Here is a 22,187-nt window from a genome sequence, read left to right as displayed (position 1 = left end):
CGCGTGCGTGTGTGTGCGTGCAGGACCGAGCAGGAATGCATTGGCGAGGTTCAGAGTTGATCGAGACGTCGAAGCATAGAGTCGTTAGAATTGAGTTGCGAGTGTTGTCGAGTGTTAGAGTTGCTAGTGAGAGAGAGAGAGAGAGAGAGAGAGAGAGTTACCAAATAGTTGTCAAGTTATTTGATGTAAATACGAGCGTTGCATTTAGTTTTCCTGTTAATCAAACATCGTTTCTCTGTCTGTATTTTCTGTCTGTAATATCTGTATTTTCAATCCATTATTAATAAATTATAATTAATCGGACAAAATTACACCTTTAATATATTCCGATATTACAATAACTTACTTTTTTCTACGTCAATGGACACGAAAGACGTTGAGTGAGGAATTAGAACAAGTGTGGATCGTTGGAAACCACTATGCTGCGGTCTACCATTCGTTTTACCCTATATATACCACGGAACAAAGGATAATTTTCACCGGCTTGGCTATGGCTACTGGTGTGGATCCAAGTATTCGGGCCATACTAGACGCTATGCAGAAGCAGAACGAAATCAAGTTAAGAAAACTGTTAAAGGAGACTATTAAAGCAGCGACTAGTCGGAGTTATCAGGGTAGTTTAGTTTCTAATAATTTGAACAAAAGCTTGGAGAAAACAGACGTTACTGTAGGAAATGAAGAAATGGTTTTGAAAGAATTTTCAAAAGAATTGCAGTCTAATGTAGAAAATTCTTATGAAAAGAAAGTATCAATTGACACCGCTTCACAGGATTATATTTTCATTAAAACAGACTTAATGTTTGATGTCAATAGCTCAACAGAATACCAGAAAGAGTCTGTGAAACGAAGGAAAGAAGATATTGCAGTATTGTATAATGATTTGTCACCATCTTCATCACAAGATACTCAAAATTTACAAGAACGGTTCGACAAAAAAAGTAAAAGTTTAGGAGAAGCAGAAAAAGATCATAACAAGAAGGATAATATTTCAATGAGAAATATTTTGGACGGCGATACAAATAAAGAAAACCAAATTGAAACGAAGGAATTAGAAGCAGTTAGTAAATCAACTGCTGAAAATGATACAAAATCAATAGACAACGTTGAACAAAATATATCATTAGAATCCATACAAAAAGCAAGAGATAATGCTTACAATAATGAACATTTGCTTATAGAAGAAGACCAAATGATGACAGCGAAAAATGCGTGTGACACTACAGAATAAAAAACTTCAGCAGATCTTATGTCGAGAAATTTAGATGCTAATACACAAGAGAAGTCTTTAGAGAATAAAGATGACAAGAATCCATCTCCATCTATGTTAGATAGTAGTAAACGGAGCAGACGTTATAATGTTGCTGCAAAGCCTGCTACTTCGCCAAAATTTGAAGAAATTGTTTATAATCAAACCAGACAATCAAACACAAATAAAATTTTGCGAAGCGCTTTAAAGACGAAATTAATCGAAGACAAGTCTGAAATAATTAATAAACAAAAGGCATCGGAAAATGTAGAAAATAAATTTGCCAAAGAAGAAAAAAGAGGTGTTAAACAAAAATCAATTTCAGATAGTGAAAACGAAACAACTGATAAGTTCGTCAACGAAGGCAAGTTCTTTTAACGAACACAGCTAGTGATAGCGATAGGTATAAATCTGTAGAAAATGATAATGCAGTAACGGGTGTAATAGCAACTGATGAAGCGAAACATAGAGGCAGACCTAGGAGATCGGATAAAGTCGAAGTTAAAGAAGATGAAAATACAAGTGTAAATTCCGACCAATTGCGGGGAGACGTAACCGCGAGGAGAGACGTCAACGGGGGTCGTACGATTATATCAATCGACACCACGAATTGATCGATCCCCTGATTTCCGTTGAGATAATAGGGGTGATTGAGTTTGTATAACACTGTGATTCACTGAATTATAAATTATATATTTCCAACACTTTACAGATTACACTGACGTAGAGAAATAAATAGTTAACAACTTGTCGCACGAAGATGTGATAGATATGTACGCTAGAGCAGGGCTCTTATAATGGAGATTAATGTATTAATGTACTTAGCACTATAATATATTTAGGAGAGAAGATGTATGTTCGACAACACCGAGAACCGACAAAAGATTTTCGTAAAGTATGCGACTCTCGCGCTATGTGTAGACTGCCGCGTTAGGCGTTAGTTTTTAGACTGACTGTCGCTCTTTTTCTAATACAGAAGAAAAGTTCGGTGTGGGTATGCCCCTGTGCCTAAAGAACGCGGATTCGTTGTCCCCACTTTCGTTAGGAAAAGTGAGGGTAACGAACCGCGGTGTCGATTGGTCATGACCTGCACTACTGCTCGAAGGGATGAGTAGGAAGTCTCCTACCATCGTGGTGGATAGATGACTGTGTGCGTGAGGAAAACATAGCTTGTTTTATTAGAGGGCTATTCGGATTTTCCTAATGGGTGCATACCCGCTTTCTCCGTGTTTTAAGTACGTCTAATAAACCCAAGGACCTCTCTAAAAACCGACTGTGTTTCGAGAATATTTTTAAGCTTTAGAAATTCTTCAAGACAAACGGATTGAAGACACATGGCGAAACACTACAGGGAAGTGAAAGTTATGGTGGGTCCTTAGGTTTATTGAGGGTCGAAGTGACGTTACGCAGGCTGGTTGTTGTCCGGTGGTGCGAGCTGGCGCGGGCTGGCGTGCAGATGTTTTAGGCGGCGTAACACCAAGGAAGATCCTAGAAAATGAGAAGGGTGGATTAGAAGAACGAAGAAAACTCGAAGAAGATACAGAAGAAGAAACTACAGAGACAGAAGTCAATTCAAAAGGTATATTAAATAATAAGTGCGATTTACTTGATACCGAACTTATAATACTTATAAATTATACCTATCTATAATAAGTATTAACTTATTGTAAATAAACAGCCATGTCACTGCGCCACGCCAGAAAAATTACTGAAAATTCCCAACGCGAGAATTGATTGTAATTTCAACAAATAAATAAAAAAAAAAAAAAAAAACTTGATACCGAAAGAGCTATTGAAATTAATGATACGGTTCAAGATATTAAATTTACTGAAGGTAGAAGCCGAACTCAAAATGATATGGAAGATGTAGTAGAAGATTCACAAGAATTATCTAATAAAAGTAAGTTATCAGAAATAAGGATTGCACTTAACAAAATTGAATATACAAAAACTATTTTACGGAATAAAAAGAATTCATTAGAAAGAGAAAGAGGAGTAAGGGAAAAGAAGAAAATGTACAGACAGAAATTATTTCAAAAAATATATCAGATGATAAATGTGATTTGCTTTAGAAAAAAAAAAAAAAAAAAAAAAATATTATCCACAAACTACATTAGGAATTTATCTATTTTAGTGAGGAGAAAGAGAAAGGATAGAGGAGTTGATCAATAGACTGTGGATTTTGAAGCGTTTATGAAAAACTTACAATTTTAATAAAATATTCAATGTAAAGTCTTTGTTATAATATTCAGATAGATAGATGAAAAAAAAACTGAATTTGCATAATTACTCATGGCTTATTGATCAATCATGCGACTCGTTCAGAGGTAACTCGAGTTGTAAAGGCGACAATTTATTAAAAATGGTATATCTGACGTACGATGCATTTGTTCGTGTAAAACTATTTAAATAAGTATAAAAATCACGCGAAAAAAAATCTACTGAAAATAATGTTGAACTAGTTAATAATAATAAATCATATAGTGAAACACAAACCTTAAATCAAGATTTTAAGTTCAAGAAAAAAAAAAAAAAGAAAAAAAAAGAAGAAAGAAGTTGATAAAATGACAGCAACATGTAGCAGCAGGCGAGAGAAAATAGGCCAAATTTCTAAAAGAAGAAACGATGCTCAAGAACTCGGAATTTCTCGAGTGGATATGCTAAACAACGAATTTAATGAACAGTTGAAAGAACGTGAAACAGCAATAGAAGGCTTACATCAAATGTTAAAGCATCAATCGGAAATTCATAAAGTTACCTTAAATGAAGCAAGTTTGAAAATAGGAGAACTGCAGAGTGCAGTGTATCAATGTGCACTAAAAATGCAAGTAACGTGACGATTACTTTTAGAACACCACAAGCACCACGAAAACACAATCAAGACCAAACAAGATCAAGTTCAAAAGTGAAGTTACGTGAGCTTATTACTGCTAACGACCAAAAATTGAATTACGATCCCGAGCATCAACTCGCTGATCTTCAAGTAGAATGTTCCGACAAAGACAGGACGACACAAGAGTTCGAGAAACACATAGAGGACATGAAGGAGGAAGTGCAAAAATTAGAATTGCAACTCGACGAGTTACAAAAAAAAGAAAAACACACACGCACGTAAAAAGAGTTCAATCTTTTGGAATACAAATTGAAGAACTAACAATAAAATTAGAAGAAATAACACAGAAGAAATAAGTCACAAATATGAAATTGCCTGATGGCTGATGTTGATCGTTGACGTTTATAGCGAAAGAATTCCGTCAACGGCGCCATCTGGATCCTTGTTGAAAAATTAAACAAGCCGCAATAGCACCATTACGCTCATCACCCAGAGTAGCGTTTGTCGCTGAGTCGAGGAGCTGGAGGATTTCTTATACTCAAGGACATAAATTTTACCACTTCCGGTAACGTTCTTCAGGTGATCCAGGCATTCGAAATCACAACATTCTTTTCCAAGGCGAAATTTTCTGCATGGCTGTAGTAAAAAGAAATCGATCAATTGTACAGATCAATCGTCACTCGACTGCTCGAGAATTCAGGTCATCCAGAGAATAGAATAGAGACGTGGAAAAATGTAGTGCGATCATCACAGTGGGAGGAAATAGGGGGATAGGGACCAAATGAATGAACGAGATGTTAAGGACAACTGACGATAAGTTCTTCTTTTATCGAGAATTGCATGTTTGTGAATGGTTTGTGGGTGGTTAGGTGGAGAGAATTGAAGAGTTTGGAGGTGACTGGAAGAGTGTTTTGGGCAAGGTAGATTGCAGAATGGTTGCGGTAGCATTGTGTTAATTATGGGTTTGTACATGTAATCTTTGTATGTATCACTACATACAACCTAACGTATATTTTTAATAATACATCAGAGTTTTAGTTATTTCATAGCTATGAATTTTATACTCTATAATCTTGACGTTTTATTTCACAGAAGCGTTTGAATATCCATAAAAATTAAATGAACCAATGTATTCATTATCTTATAGAGAAGATATATTATTTTTAATTATGTTCCAATTATTTATCATGATCCTGATTTCCTTATTCTGAAAATTTGAAAGGAAGTTTTGTAGTTTGATACTTTCAGCGACAAAGGGTCAATATTGCTTTAGTATATTTCGTCACATATACATGTATATCTATATATCCACCGAAAATGCGCTCTTGTAGACAAACGCTCGATTCGCGTCATAGCTTTTAAAGCTCGTCGCATCTCAATCCGTTGGAAAAAGTTTTTCCTGTAGCATATTTTATTTTTACGAACCAACAAGGTCTTTGTTTATTTCCTTCTTTTTTTTGCTCCAATTCCCCCATTGTTTTTTCAAGGATAGTATTTCAGAGCCATTAGTCAAGTTCATTGTAACAATAAACGTACGTTTCGGAAACATTTTGTGCTGTGAAACAGAATACACTAAAGTTTGAAGGTCACATCGATTTTCGAAAGTTTATAAATGGAGGTGTATGACAGTATCACCAGCTGTTGCTGTCCCCAAGCGCCAAAATACGTTCTGACTACTATTTTATGTATCTCACAGAAGTATGTCTTCATTCATCATCTCCCATGCCATCCACCAACGTGTTCTTAACATGTTATCTCCTAGTAAAATATTGATGTTGAGTCAGATATCCAACTGAATAATCTTTTCGGTGTCTACTATAAGACATTTAAAACCAAGGCTCGTACACACGTGTGCTTATACGTCAGATGTAATACTTAACACGAAACCTGCTTATATTAATATTAAATTTATGCATAGTAGGATGTTCGACCTTTGTAAAAATGAAATTATAATACATTTCATACAGTTTCACCGTGGAAAAGTGAATCTTTCTAGCATGTCCACGCAAATGCAGGGGAGGGGAGGACTGTGCATGCACCAAACAACTTTACGTTCGTAATTTTTCACACAAATGTACAACTGTAGGGAAAAAATTATCTCTGATTTTTCGGATGTTAGGAATCGACAATATCGCATAACGGAATGCCGTGTTCTACGTATTCTATTTTTGTTACGAAAGTGGTACAAACGAAGTCCACATAAGAATAGTACAACAAAATCGGTTGAGGTTAGGTTATCGTGCAGATATCGCGGCTTTTGCATTGGAAATCACGCAACTGCCAGTCTCGTCGTTCCTTGTAAACGAAAGAAAGGTATTGTAATCGGTCGGAATTAACATAAAACTCGTCGCATGCGACCATATGGCCTGAATGTTGAATAAACGAGAGTAGAGCGCGAGCTATGTGATTCTAACCGTTTAGGCGGAAACTAATGATTGTAACCAGAGCCGAGATATATGCCAATATTACTTTGCTCGACAAAGCGTATAAGATGAGGAGAGAATCGCGATAAGGTAGAACAAGAGACAGATATTCTCTACGTAAAGCAAGTCTGTCAACTAGATTGAAATCCTATAGCTATAACTACAGTGAATCCATATTCTGGCGAATTGTCTTTTCACAAATGAAGCTTCTGAAGAACGGAATTGATACAATAACTACTGTTCATTCATAACTACTGTTGTAAGAATCTATATATTTGTCTATCTATATCTATATATATCGATCTATATATATTTGTCAGAATGTCATTTTATCAAAAAACCCATCCTCTGTAATCATAGTTTAACGAAGCATAATTAATAGAAGAGGTAGAGCGTTAAGTGGAGATGATTTAATCACAGTTAAGTAGATAAATCTCTATATTAGTCTCTTTAATTAAAATGTCCTACGTTTTATTTGCGTCATTTTTTTTCTTCATCCAATTTAAAATGTTTAAATAACAATAGCCTATACAATATAATTTTATGTAAAAAAATTGATTATACCATGTTTATTACAGATATTTAACATTTTTGTGTACATACAAAATTTAGATTATACCTCGCTTGAGAACAAAAATTCTATTTGTTTTCCTAACATGTACTAATAATTATTGATCAAACTAGAAAAAGCTGGAGGAGATTACTTAGGAAGATTACTTAGCATCTTATATTCCTGGCAAGAGAAAATGAAAAATTCGTTTCTTCTCTTTGCTTCCCTGTTCCTTCTTTCCTCCTTTTTCCCTTTTTACATCGCGTTGTTTTACATCGCAATTTACATTTATTTGTAAAGTTTGAATCTTCTCGATATTGAAGATGTTGAAGCTGCAAGTATGTATTTCATTTTAATCCATTCGAGACCGAGATTTAATTGTAAGACGATACCTAGGTGTCGGTACGATCTGAATGTTTAGTTAGAATGATTCTGTGTTTTACTCTCTCCAGGGTATTCTTTTCATACTTTGATTTTAAATCGATGACAATCTTAAATAGTATGCCTCATATTTTTAAAATATAAAATTATATACTATGTTATTCTATAATGTATTATGTACAGTTAAATATATATATATAATAATTCTATATTGAAAAAAATATGAAATTAACATGATATATACATTACTACGTAAGTTATATATAAAATATGTATATTATACCCTTGCCTACTGACTGATATGAATTTCTTTCGGTCTCGAATGCGTTAAAAGAGAGCGCAAAGAAGGCGAAATTACTTATTGTAATTAGTAAATCGACCTGAGAGGCAGACAGATACAAGAAAGAAGGAATATTATATTAGCGGCATTATCATGTTTTTGCTCTCTTTAAGTCTTTCATCGAGACAGACAATCTACAGGTATTAATCGACCAATTTCTCCAAGCTGATAACTTCGAATTGATGTTTCTATATAAGAAGTGTTATGTGTTAATCTGTCTAAATGTTTAAAAGGTGTTATAAATTAAATGTTGTTAAACGATACGTAATTGCCTTTTGATCGTAAATTTTACTATCAAGGGGTCTTTTATGTATGCGTAATCATTGTGAATTATAACAATTTATGTGATCGATATTAAAGGTGTTTAAAAGCATGTAGTTTTTTTCTATATTACTATTCTCCTATATTATTATCCTATATTATTATAGCATTCCTATATTATTATAATATCCAATTACATGTTGATACACAAGATATACAGATTATTATTTATAACGTTTTGGTTTTCTTAATTGAGTCATTCATTTAGTACAAATGATAAGAAATTAGTAATAATTCACAAAAAAAGGATATCGTAGTAGAAATATTATAAAAAAACATTTTCTGTTTTAGTGTAGAGTTACTCCTTCTTACAGACAGTGTCGTACAAATCTGTACGTCTCTGAGAAAATGTAGGTATCTGAGCCCTTACTTCCTCAACAACTTTTAGATCTGATAGAAAAAAGAAACATACGAAGTAATAAGTAATGCTTACTAATAAATTCAACAAATACAGAGGAAGATGGCTAAATCGATAAATTAACGAGACTAAAAATTAATTACATCATGGATCTCTCGCTTTTAATTTTAAGCTGTAAATTACCGATATCGGTGACTGCCATATTCTCTTGAGTTTCCAAATCGTAAAGAATCTTTCCCCAGGGATTGGTCAACTGTGTATGTCCCCATGCGACGTAACTTGCTTAAGGAACACGAGCCGGTGATATGCAGGCAACGTATAATTGATTATCATTCGCTCTGAAACGCTGAAGTAATGACCAGTGCAGTGGTCCAGTGGTCATATTGAATGCCGCTGGATATATCAGCATTTGGCAACCTAACCCAGAGAAGCAGGAAATATGAAGCCACCGAATACCAATTAACTTCGTAGTTGCACGGTTCACATTCCATCATTTCTGAATATGCGAGGACAGTCCTCTTATTGTGCTTTTAATTCTTTTATTTGTTTCATTTTCAGCAAATATACTGGTTTTTTAAATTAAGCTTCTTTTTATACAGAGTTACAGATTATATTAATTTTATATAGAATATATTTAAGAAAGATATTTAATTTTTTGCTAGTTAAGTATTGATCGATTAAGTTACTGTACCTTTGTTCCGATAAATGCGTGCCATTTCCTCGAATCTAATATCATAGCAAATGCCAATACCTATTTTGCAGCCCTTCACATCGAACGTCGTTAGGGAGTTACCAGGACTGAGTGAATCACTCTCTCGAAAAGTAATCTTATTAGGAATGTCGATGTCGAATAGATGTACCTAATAACATAAAAATGTAGTCGCTAATTCTATTGCTGCAACTTTTGTAATTTAATATCAAAGTTACCAACTCCTAAACTTTAATTATTTTTTATTTAATAACTGACAGCGTTTTTATCACTTTCTTTTATTAAAAAATCCTATCATTTAATAATGTTTAAAAAGGAGAAAAAATAAGTATAATAATATTTTAAGTATGTGAAAAATTTATACAACACAAACACATTACAACAAAAATGGGCGTTTCCCGTATCATAACGTATTTTATAAACCGTAAATTATAGAATTGGTTATAGTATACGTATGTACATATGTATATTCCTAAATTATTCCTAGATAGAGTCACTTTCTTCGCCCCAATATTTTCAAATTCAAAGCCATAAAGGAATATATTACTTACCTTTCGGTGTTTTGCTATCAAAGTTCCATCGGGACCCCAAATAGTACAGGTATTGTACAATTTATCGCCCCCTATTTCAGGCATCGTACCACCAACTACATAGATGTTGTTTTCTTTAGCTGCGTTCGATGAAGCAACGCTCGTTTCACCATCAGGAATACTCTCGGCGTATTTTGGAAAGTACTCTGCATTGCAATATTTCAATTAATGAAGAATAACTGTCTTTTGTTTCAACCATAAATTAAATTGAAATGTTTGTCAGTTTTTTATTTTTTAAATTATTAAAATAACTAAGTTTTATATTTCGACTTAATTAAATATGCAATTACTTAGCTAATAGTATATATAATAAATTGTTTCTACAGGTTCAAAATGAAAAATGAATATTTAGAAATATTTAATTACGACAATGCTATTTGTGTTAGCATCAGTGGCTTGTTACTCAACGACTTTGCTAGTACTTTTTCAAACATAAAGTTAGTTTTCAATTAACACTTATACTAGAGGCGGAATTATAAATGCAAAATAATTGATAATACTAATTTATAAGTACCTAATTATTAGTATCTTAAAAAATATATTTATACAAAAATCACGATAATCATGAAAATGGGGAAATCCTATATTCTCGAATCAATTCACAATTTATTTTGCATATTAATTAGATTCCGCGCTCATCAGTACGTACTCACTGGCGACATCGAGAAAATTCCTGTATCGGCAATTCCTCGTACGACCAGAGGATCGGAAATATCAAAGGATATTATGGCGCAGCGCGAGTGGAGAAACAGAAACATATGAGCTTAACACCGTAATACTCTTATCATAGAAATAGAAGCAGTCCTCAATTCCCGCCCGCTAACTCCTATCTCCACCGATCCAAATGATCTCCTAGCCCTCACTCCCGGACATTTCCTCATTGGCGATTCATTAATGTGCTTACGTGATCGAGATTTCAGAGACATTCCATCGAACCGACTCTCCAAATGGCAGCATATCCAACAGCTTAAACAACATTTTTGGAACCGCTGGCATAAGGAGTATTTGAACGAGCTAACCAACCGCAATAAATGGAGCAAGGGTGGACACAGCATCCAAAAGGGCACAATCGTCATCCTCAGAGAGGACAACGTTCCCTCCATGCATTGGCCTCTGGGCCGAGTTATCAAGATTCATCCAGGCGCCGATGGTGTCATCCGGACAGCTACAGTTCAGACGGCAAAGAGCATTTTGGATCGGGGCGTCAAAAGGCTTGTCCCACTGCCAATTCAACCCGATCTCGAGAAACCCGAACAACTAGCCACCGAGACGAAATAAGATGGGAACTTCAACCACACCTCCCTAGTTTGATCGGTACCCTCTCAACGGGGGGAGAATGTTACGCCATGCGGCTTACCATAGGTCATATTCTTAACTATCGATCGCGGCACTATAATGTCGCAGACGGATCGTCGTGTCTGCCCGGCAAACAAACATTGTAGTGGCAAGCGCATGGTTCATTAAGCAGGGCGACTTCCAGAAACGTCGACTCGTGGCCCGTATTTTACCTCGCGTAAAAGAATGTGGCGTGATCCGAACGTAGTGGGGGTCGCCTTCCAGAAAAAACGAAAAAAATCGAAAGGCGTTCAGAACTTTTCGAGATGTCGAACCGTCAACACATGTGGTATGTCGCGCATTACTTATCAACCAAAACGCAGTTACATTTTTTTTGTTCCATTTATATCTTTCTAGTTAATAAGTTGTTGAAATAAACATTAATTTATTTGTGTTAATTCTGTGGAATTTCGTTGAACTACCCTTATTATCATAATCGAAATAAGGGGATCGATCAGTTCGTGGCGTCGATTATTTAATCGTAACGGGAACTTACAACTCTCGTTGACGTGCTATCTCGCGATCGCGTCTCTCCGCGAACGGTCGAAACAAAATGATTCACTAAAAACTGTCCTGAATTCCTAAGAATTTATTTACCGCAAAACTGACAAAGTGTTTATTTAAAACATGAGGTTGAAGGTAGTCCTTTTCTTTCATTTCATTCATTTTCATTTTCTTTCTTAAGTATGGCTAACACAATATCTAATCAATTAAAATTTTATATTTTCACGTGAAAAGTTTCTTTAGATAATTATTATCAACATGATGACTAACTCTTACGGATTAATACGTGTCTGTAGGGCAATCCGGTGGACTTGATCGGCCTTTTACTTCGAAAGTTGAGTAATCGGTGTCGCTTTCTTACGCATCTTTGAACTGTATAAATGTTTTAAAATTGTTTGATCCAGAATGTACCACACCGGACAATCAAGAAGGCAGGTGCCTTGACTACAGAAAATGTAAACCTCTGCAAGAAATATGGCAGATACAGTACCGTACAGCCACCGATTTTTATAGACGATCAGTGTGCAGATACCAGGGCAATGTTACGATCGTTTGCTGTCCGAACGATCCAAACAAAGAGAAGAGAGAAATTTTAATAAAAACTGTGTATAAGTATAAGGCTTTGCGACCACCATACTGTGGTTTTAGCAACGTCTCTCATACCAGGGTGGTCGATGGTAAACCAGCTGAACTTGGTACGTTTTATGTCTTTCTTTCCGATTAATAATAAGCCATTTACTGCAAAGAATGAACTTTAAAGGCATTAAACAGCACATCAATGTACATTTCAATTAGACTAAATAATAATGCTATGATTTTATCGGTAGTAACTTTACTTATTAACTTGAATTATTTCTTTCTTTTACTTCATGTTAGGAAGAGTATCTTTTTGCTTGAAATAAAAAATTGATATAGGAGTAATAATATGGATAGAGATCAAAAACTGTTAGGGCAGAAATTACACGTTTGAACTTTATAGTTCAGTATAGTTCAAATAGAAATTATATAGAATTATTTAATAATTTGTATTCCACTGGAATAAAAATTTAATTTCTGTCTTTATCAAATCTCTATTTCAGAGTATTTGTACGTATGTACTTATCGTCTGCTGTATGATCGAATATCGAATAGGTAATAATCGTTGTTACCCGTTATGTGAGAAAAAATTATGTATATTCACAACTATGACTATTGCATTTTAGGCGCTTGGCCATGGATCGTTGCATTAGGTTTTCGTAATCCCCGAAACCCAGACAAACCACTATGGAAGTGCGGAGGTTCCCTGATATCGGCTAGGCATGTTTTGACCGCAGCACATTGTGCACATATGGATGGAATAGAAAACATACACAATCATAATATTGTCATTCTTAGATTGGTGGAGGAGGTGCCATTTTCGAGTAAGTCCTCAAATATATATATATATATATGCTATTGAGTATTACTGAAGTATCATATCCTGAAATTTCTTACTGTACACATATATTGTGTCATAAAGCGTGTATAATTCTTTCTCATACTTTTGGTCATTCGTTTCCTGCATTTTCATTTATTTTTTTATTTTTCAGGGTACGTATATCCCATTTGTACGAAAGAGCCCCTACGAAAGAGCAACTTCGTCGGCTATAACCCCCTTGTTGCTGGATCGGGAGCATTAAGATATAGTAAGTGATATCAATTTTATAATAAAATTAAATAGTTCCAGTCTTAAATATCTTTCTTATTTTCTTCGTAGGACGACCACGACGTAATGCATTAATGGAAGTACAAATGCCAGTGATTAAGAACGCCGAATGCAAAATAGCTTATTCCAAATTTCCTAATGCACCTGATATCACTGATGGTATAATATGCGCCGAACATGCTCAGGGTGGAGAGGATTCTTGTACGGTAATTAAGTTACAGAGTTACTACAAACTATACGGTATCTGAAGACACGTCGATTCGAATTAACATCAAATCGACGTCTTAAACATTAAAAATAATAGATAAACACAATTTAATAGTTTTGCCCACTTCTCACACCTCGTTATGGTATTTAATCTAATTTCCTTCTAATCTTAGTTTTGCTCAAAATACATATAACATGTACGTTATAAATTGGAGTATTTCAATACACAAATCAATAGAAGATTATTACTGTATATAAGTATAATTTCAATACAATTCGATCGATATATTTCAGTATCTTTGATTAAAAATTTAACGATCCTTTCAGGCTGACCGCGGCGGACCACTGCTGATACAACATGAATTAACCTCGTATTTAATAGGTATTGTGTCTTATGCTTATAAGTGCGGCACAGCTGGGTATCCCAGCGTTTACACTAGGGTCACATCGTACCTTGACTTCATTCTCCAAGCGATGCAATAATATGATATTACTGTTCCATAAATATCATTGTGTAAAAAACGTAAAGTTGGATTTTCTTATTGTGGAGATAAGAAACAGCTCAAATTTACATTGTTTTGTACGTTACAAATTATAGGCTTAAAATGTACGAAATGTAACTTTGAAACGACACTAATTTTTTACGCACGATAAACCTCCACGACTTAGGTATGTAAAGATGATAAACGTATATTAATTCTATAAATTTGGTAATAATAAACCAACTTTCTGAGAAGTTCTGTAAATTTCGTTTCTGTTGTATCAAGAGAATAATGGAATATTCCACTTAGATCGTATACTTCTTGTACGTACGTACAAAATTTTCCGGCTAATCTAAAACACTTCATAAGATAGAGAGCTTCTGGAAATTCGGACACAGAGAGTGCATAAAATACAAGATAAGTCTCGTGTCTTTCAAAATTATTTTTTATTCGCTAAAAACGTCCTGTGTACTCATGCAATCACATGCAACCTCGAAACTTCACTTATTTTTTATCACTTTCCAATTCAATACACAGTTTCAGCATTTTTGACTATATGTAAGAGAAATTTCCATTCAGCCAAAGGTGTACTTACAGATTATAGATTCCTATACGACTCTCAGTAAAAATTTATCCGCACTCCAGATAGTTAAAACTTCTGTCGACCGTATTGATCCATCTGCACTCTTCGTATGACGTCAATATCTGTTCAGTGCTGCTGCGCAGGTTTCTTTGTGTTACGTCAATTCGTTTGTGACCGTTGCGCGAGTAATGGCGCTTTGCAATGGTGATTTGCAGGAAAACAGTGCAGGATGCTGTGATTCGTTTCTTGTGGTCGGAGGTTATGTTTGATGCCTATATTTATCAAAGATTTAATGCACATTATGGAGAAAGTGTTTTGTCACGAAGTGTGTTTGAATGGGCACAAAAGTTCAAAGAAGATCGCACGAGTGTTATGAAAAAACAGCTGGACGCCCGTCCACATCCACGATGACAACATTGAACGTGCTCATGAACTTATGCTCTATGGAATAGACGAGTGACACTGGATAATGTGGCAAATCATTTGCAAATCAGCCACGGCTCTGCTTATGCAATAGTGCACGACAGATTTGGATTTTAAAAAGTTTGTGCGAGATGGATGCCGAAAAAGCTGATGAAAAGGTGAAGACGACGATGCATTCGTGGTTCGCAGCTCAGCCCAAAACATTTTTTAATGAGAAAATACAAAGGTCCTTCGGCAAATGGACAAAGTGTATACAGAAATCGAGAAAGAAATGGTTTTGAAAGAATTTTCAAAAGAATTGCAGTCTAATGTAGAAAATTCTTATGAAAAGAAAGTATCAATTGACACCGCTTCACAGGATTATATTTTCATTAAAACAGACTTAATGTTTGATGTCAATAGCTCAACAGAATACCAGAAAGAGTCTGTGAAACGAAGGAAAGAAGATATTGCAGTATTGTATAATGATTTGTCACCATCTTCGTCACAAGATACTCAAAATTTACAAGAACGGTTCGACAAAAAAAGTAAAAGTTTAGGAGAAGCAGAAAAAGATCATAACAAGAAGGATAATATTTCAATGAGAAATATTTTGGACGGCGATACAAATAAAGAAAACCAAATTGAAACGAAGGAATTAGAAGCAGTTAGTAAATCAACTGCTGAAAATGATACAAAATCAATAGACAACGTTGAACAAAATATATCATTAGAATCCATACAAAAAGCAAGAGATAATGCTTACAATAATGAACATTTGCTTATAGAAGAAGACCAAATGATGACAGCGAAAAATGCGTGTGACACTACAGAATAAAAAACTTCAGCAGATCTTATGTCGAGAAATTTAGATGCTAATACACAAGAGAAGTCTTTAGAGAATAAAGATGACAAGAATCCATCTCCATCTATGTTAGATAGTAGTAAACGGAGCAGTCGTTATAATGTTGCTGCAAAGCCTGCTACTTCGCCAAAATTTGAAGAAATTGTTTATAATCAAACCAGACAATCAAACACAAATAAAATTTTGCGAAGCGCTTTAAAGACGAAATTAATCGAAGACAAGTCTGAAATAATTAATAAACAAAAGGCATCGGAAAATGTAGAAAATAAATTTGCCAAAGAAGAAAAAAGAGGTGTTAAACAAAAATCAATTTCAGATAGTGAAAACGAAACAACTGATAAGTTCGTCAACGAAGGCAAGTTCTTTTAACGAACACAGCTAGTGATAGCGATAGGTATAAATCTGTAGAAAATGATAATGCAGTAACGGGTGTAATAGCAACTGATGAAGCGAAACATAGAGGCAGACCTAGGAGATCGGATAAAGTCGAAGTTAAAGAAGATGAAAATACAAGTGTAAATTCCGACCAATTGCGGGGAGACGTAACCGCGAGGAGAGACGTCAACGGGGGTCGTACGATTATATCAATCGACACCACGAATTGATCGATCCCCTGATTTCCGTTGAGATAATAGGGGTGATTGAGTTTGTATAACACTGTGATTCACTGAATTATAAATTATATATTTCCAACACTTTACAGATTACACTGACGTAGAGAAATAAATAGTTAACAACTTGTCGCACGAAGATGTGATAGATATGTACGCTAGAGCAGGGCTCTTATAATGGAGATTAATGTATTAATGTACTTAGCACTATAATATATTTAGGAGAGAAGATGTATGTTCGACAACACCGAGAACCGACAAAAGATTTTCGTAAAGTATGCGACTCTCGCGCTATGTGTAGACTGCCGCGTTAGGCGTTAGTTTTTAGACTGACTGTCGCTCTTTTTCTAATACAGAAGAAAAGTTCGGTGTGGGTATGCCCCTGTGCCTAAAGAACGCGGATTCGTTGTCCCCACTTTCGTTAGGAAAAGTGAGGGTAACGAACCGCGGTGTCGATTGGTCATGACCTGCACTACTGCTCGAAGGGATGAGTAGGAAGTCTCCTACCATCGTGGTGGATAGATGACTGTGTGCGTGAGGAAAACATAGCTTGTTTTATTAGAGGGCTATTCGGATTTTCCTAATGGGTGCATACCCGCTTTCTCCGTGTTTTAAGTACGTCTAATAAACCCAAGGACCTCTCTAAAAACCGACTGTGTTTCGAGAATATTTTTAAGCTTTAGAAATTCTTCAAGACAAACGGATTGAAGACACATGGCGAAACACTACAGGGAAGTGAAAGTTATGGTGGGTCCTTAGGTTTATTGAGGGTCGAAGTGACGTTACGCAGGCTGGTTGTTGTCCGGTGGTGCGAGCTGGCGCGGGCTGGCGTGCAGATGTTTTAGGCGGCGTAACACCAAGGAAGATCCTAGAAAATGAGAAGGGTGGATTAGAAGAACGAAGAAAACTCGAAGAAGATACAGAAGAAGAAACTACAGAGACAGAAGTCAATTCAAAAGGTATATTAAATAATAAGTGCGATTTACTTGATACCGAACTTATAATACTTATAAATTATACCTATCTATAATAAGTATTAACTTATTGTAAATAAACAGCCATGTCACTGCGCCACGCCAGAAAAATTACTGAAAATTCCCAACGCGAGAATTGATTGTAATTTCAACAAATAAATAAAAAAAAAAAAAAAAAAACTTGATACCGAAAGAGCTATTGAAATTAATGATACGGTTCAAGATATTAAATTTACTGAAGGTAGAAGCCGAACTCAAAATGATATGGAAGATGTAGTAGAAGATTCACAAGAATTATCTAATAAAAGTAAGTTATCAGAAATAAGGATTGCACTTAACAAAATTGAATATACAAAAACTATTTTACGGAATAAAAAGAATTCATTAGAAAGAGAAAGAGGAGTAAGGGAAAAGAAGAAAATGTACAGACAGAAATTATTTCAAAAAATATATCAGATGATAAATGTGATTTGCTTTAGAAAAAAAAAAAAAAAAAAAAAAATATTATCCACAAACTACATTAGGAATTTATCTATTTTAGTGAGGAGAAAGAGAAAGGATAGAGGAGTTGATCAATAGACTGTGGATTTTGAAGCGTTTATGAAAAACTTACAATTTTAATAAAATATTCAATGTAAAGTCTTTGTTATAATATTCAGATAGATAGATGAAAAAAAAACTGAATTTGCATAATTACTCATGGCTTATTGATCAATCATGCGACTCGTTCAGAGGTAACTCGAGTTGTAAAGGCGACAATTTATTAAAAATGGTATATCTGACGTACGATGCATTTGTTCGTGTAAAACTATTTAAATAAGTATAAAAATCACGCGAAAAAAAATCTACTGAAAATAATGTTGAACTAGTTAATAATAATAAATCATATAGTGAAACACAAACCTTAAATCAAGATTTTAAGTTCAAGAAAAAAAAAAAAAAGAAAAAAAAAGAAGAAAGAAGTTGATAAAATGACAGCAACATGTAGCAGCAGGCGAGAGAAAATAGGCCAAATTTCTAAAAGAAGAAACGATGCTCAAGAATTCGGAATTTCTCGAGTGGATATGCTAAACAACGAATTTAATGAACAGTTGAAAGAACGTGAAACAGCAATAGAAGGCTTACATCAAATGTTAAAGCATCAATCGGAAATTCATAAAGTTACCTTAAATGAAGCAAGTTTGAAAATAGGAGAACTGCAGAGTGCAGTGTATCAATGTGCACTAAAAATGCAAGTAACGTGACGATTACTTTTAGAACACCACAAGCACCACGAAAACACAATCAAGACCAAACAAGATCAAGTTCAAAAGTGAAGTTACGTGAGCTTATTACTGCTAACGACCAAAAATTGAATTACGATCCCGAGCATCAACTCGCTGATCTTCAAGTAGAATGTTCCGACAAAGACAGGACGACACAAGAGTTCGAGAAACACATAGAGGACATGAAGGAGGAAGTGCAAAAATTAGAATTGCAACTCGACGAGTTACAAAAAAAAGAAAAACACACACGCACGTAAAAAGAGTTCAATCTTTTGGAATACAAATTGAAGAACTAACAATAAAATTAGAAGAAATAACACAGAAGAAATAAGTCACAAATATGAAATTGCCTGATGGCTGATGTTGATCGTTGACGTTTATAGCGAAAGAATTCCGTCAACGGCGCCATCTGGATCCTTGTTGAAAAATTAAACAAGCCGCAATAGCACCATTACGCTCATCACCCAGAGTAGCGTTTGTCGCTGAGTCGAGGAGCTGGAGGATTTCTTATACTCAAGGACATAAATTTTACCACTTCCGGTAACGTTCTTCAGGTGATCCAGGCATTCGAAATCACAACATTCTTTTCCAAGGCGAAATTTTCTGCATGGCTGTAGTAAAAAGAAATCGATCAATTGTACAGATCAATCGTCACTCGACTGCTCGAGAATTCAGGTCATCCAGAGAATAGAATAGAGACGTGGAAAAATGTAGTGCGATCATCACAGTGGGAGGAAATAGGGGGATAGGGACCAAATGAATGAACGAGATGTTAAGGACAACTGACGATAAGTTCTTCTTTTATCGAGAATTGCATGTTTGTGAATGGTTTGTGGGTGGTTAGGTGGAGAGAATTGAAGAGTTTGGAGGTGACTGGAAGAGTGTTTTGGGCAAGGTAGATTGCAGAATGGTTGCGGTAGCATTGTGTTAATTATGGGTTTGTACATGTAATCTTTGTATGTATCACTACATACAACCTAACGTATATTTTTAATAATACATCAGAGTTTTAGTTATTTCATAGCTATGAATTTTATACTCTATAATCTTGACGTTTTATTTCACAGAAGCGTTTGAATATCCATAAAAATTAAATGAACCAATGTATTCATTATCTTATAGAGAAGATATATTATTTTTAATTATGTTCCAATTATTTATCATGATCCTGATTTCCTTATTCTGAAAATTTGAAAGGAAGTTTTGTAGTTTGATACTTTCAGCGACAAAGGGTCAATATTGCTTTAGTATATTTCGTCACATATACATGTATATCTATATATCCACCGAAAATGCGCTCTTGTAGACAAACGCTCGATTCGCGTCATAGCTTTTAAAGCTCGTCGCATCTCAATCCGTTGGAAAAAGTTTTTCCTGTAGCATATTTTATTTTTACGAACCAACAAGGTCTTTGTTTATTTCCTTCTTTTTTTTGCTCCAATTCCCCCATTGTTTTTTCAAGGATAGTATTTCAGAGCCATTAGTCAAGTTCATTGTAACAATAAACGTACGTTTCGGAAACATTTTGTGCTGTGAAACAGAATACACTAAAGTTTGAAGGTCACATCGATTTTCGAAAGTTTATAAATGGAGGTGTATGACAGTATCACCAGCTGTTGCTGTCCCCAAGCGCCAAAATACGTTCTGACTACTATTTTATGTATCTCACAGAAGTATGTCTTCATTCATCATCTCCCATGCCATCCACCAACGTGTTCTTAACATGTTATCTCCTAGTAAAATATTGATGTTGAGTCAGATATCCAACTGAATAATCTTTTCGGTGTCTACTATAAGACATTTAAAACCAAGGCTCGTACACACGTGTGCTTATACGTCAGATGTAATACTTAACACGAAACCTGCTTATATTAATATTAAATTTATGCATAGTAGGATGTTCGACCTTTGTAAAAATGAAATTATAATACATTTCATACAGTTTCACCGTGGAAAAGTGAATCTTTCTAGCATGTCCACGCAAATGCAGGGGAGGGGAGGACTGTGCATGCACCAAACAACTTTACGTTCGTAATTTTTCACACAAATGTACAACTGTAGGGAAAAAATTATCTCTGATTTTTCGGATGTTAGGAATCGACAATATCGCATAACGGAATGCCGTGTTCTACGTATTCTATTTTTGTTACGAAAGTGGTACAAACGAAGTCCACATAAGAATAGTACAACAAAATCGGTTGAGGTTAGGTTATCGTGCAGATATCGCGGCTTTTGCATTGGAAATCACGCAACTGCCAGTCTCGTCGTTCCTTGTAAACGAAAGAAAGGTATTGTAATCGGTCGGAATTAACATAAAACTCGTCGCATGCGACCATATGGCCTGAATGTTGAATAAACGAGAGTAGAGCGCGAGCTATGTGATTCTAACCGTTTAGGCGGAAACTAATGATTGTAACCAGAGCCGAGATATATGCCAATATTACTTTGCTCGACAAAGCGTATAAGATGAGGAGAGAATCGCGATAAGGTAGAACAAGAGACAGATATTCTCTACGTAAAGCAAGTCTGTCAACTAGATTGAAATCCTATAGCTATAACTACAGTGAATCCATATTCTGGCGAATTGTCTTTTCACAAATGAAGCTTCTGAAGAACGGAATTGATACAATAACTACTGTTCATTCATAACTACTGTTGTAAGAATCTATATATTTGTCTATCTATATCTATATATATCGATCTATATATATTTGTCAGAATGTCATTTTATCAAAAAACCCATCCTCTGTAATCATAGTTTAACGAAGCATAATTAATAGAAGAGGTAGAGCGTTAAGTGGAGATGATTTAATCACAGTTAAGTAGATAAATCTCTATATTAGTCTCTTTAATTAAAATGTCCTACGTTTTATTTGCGTCATTTTTTTTCTTCATCCAATTTAAAATGTTTAAATAACAATAGCCTATACAATATAATTTTATGTAAAAAAATTGATTATACCATGTTTATTACAGATATTTAACATTTTTGTGTACATACAAAATTTAGATTATACCTCGCTTGAGAACAAAAATTCTATTTGTTTTCCTAACATGTACTAATAATTATTGATCAAACTAGAAAAAGCTGGAGGAGATTACTTAGGAAGATTACTTGGCATCTTATATTCCTGGCAAGAGAAAATGAAAAATTCGTTTCTTCTCTTTGCTTCCCTGTTCCTTCTTTCCTCCTTTTTCCCTTTTTACATCGCGTTGTTTTACATCGCAATTTACATTTATTTGTAAAGTTTGAATCTTCTCGATATTGAAGATGTTGAAGCTGCAAGTATGTATTTCATTTTAATCCATTCGAGACCGAGATTTAATTGTAAGACGATACCTAGGTGTCGGTACGATCTGAATGTTTAGTTAGAATGATTCTGTGTTTTACTCTCTCCAGGGTATTCTTTTCATACTTTGATTTTAAATCGATGACAATCTTAAATAGTATGCCTCATATTTTTAAAATATAAAATTATATACTATGTTATTCTATAATGTATTATGTACAGTTAAATATATAT

The 22,187-nt window shown here is 34.8% G+C and overlaps 2 protein-coding genes across 2 annotated transcripts; one reads left to right on the top strand and one right to left on the bottom strand.

Annotated features, from left to right (window-relative positions):
- Positions 1-8,476: 8,476 nt before the first annotated feature.
- LOC126865682 (omega-amidase NIT2-A-like) lies at positions 8,477-14,654 on the bottom strand. The gene is made up of 4 exons (XM_050618494.1): positions 14,559-14,654; positions 9,713-9,897; positions 9,144-9,312; positions 8,477-8,869 (listed from the first exon to the last, which is right to left on the bottom strand). The coding sequence occupies exons 2-4, from the start codon at positions 9,794-9,796 to the stop codon at positions 8,736-8,738; spliced, it is 387 nt and encodes a 128-aa protein (XP_050474451.1). The 5' UTR covers positions 9,797-9,897; positions 14,559-14,654; the 3' UTR covers positions 8,477-8,735.
- LOC126865546 (venom serine protease Bi-VSP-like) lies at positions 11,217-14,707 on the top strand. Its single transcript, XM_050618180.1, has 6 exons — positions 11,217-11,375; positions 12,793-12,990; positions 13,159-13,254; positions 13,326-13,480; positions 13,809-14,150; positions 14,561-14,707. The coding sequence occupies exons 1-5, from the start codon at positions 11,273-11,275 to the stop codon at positions 13,962-13,964; spliced, it is 708 nt and encodes a 235-aa protein (XP_050474137.1). The 5' UTR covers positions 11,217-11,272; the 3' UTR covers positions 13,965-14,150; positions 14,561-14,707.
- Positions 14,708-22,187: the final 7,480 nt, after the last annotated feature.

This window comes from Bombus huntii, chromosome 1, assembly GCF_024542735.1.
Source record: "Bombus huntii isolate Logan2020A chromosome 1, iyBomHunt1.1, whole genome shotgun sequence".
Taxonomy (NCBI): Eukaryota; Metazoa; Arthropoda; class Insecta; order Hymenoptera; family Apidae; genus Bombus; species Bombus huntii.
Note: the sequence above shows the minus strand (reverse complement) of the source record. Positions and strands in the feature narration are given on the sequence as shown.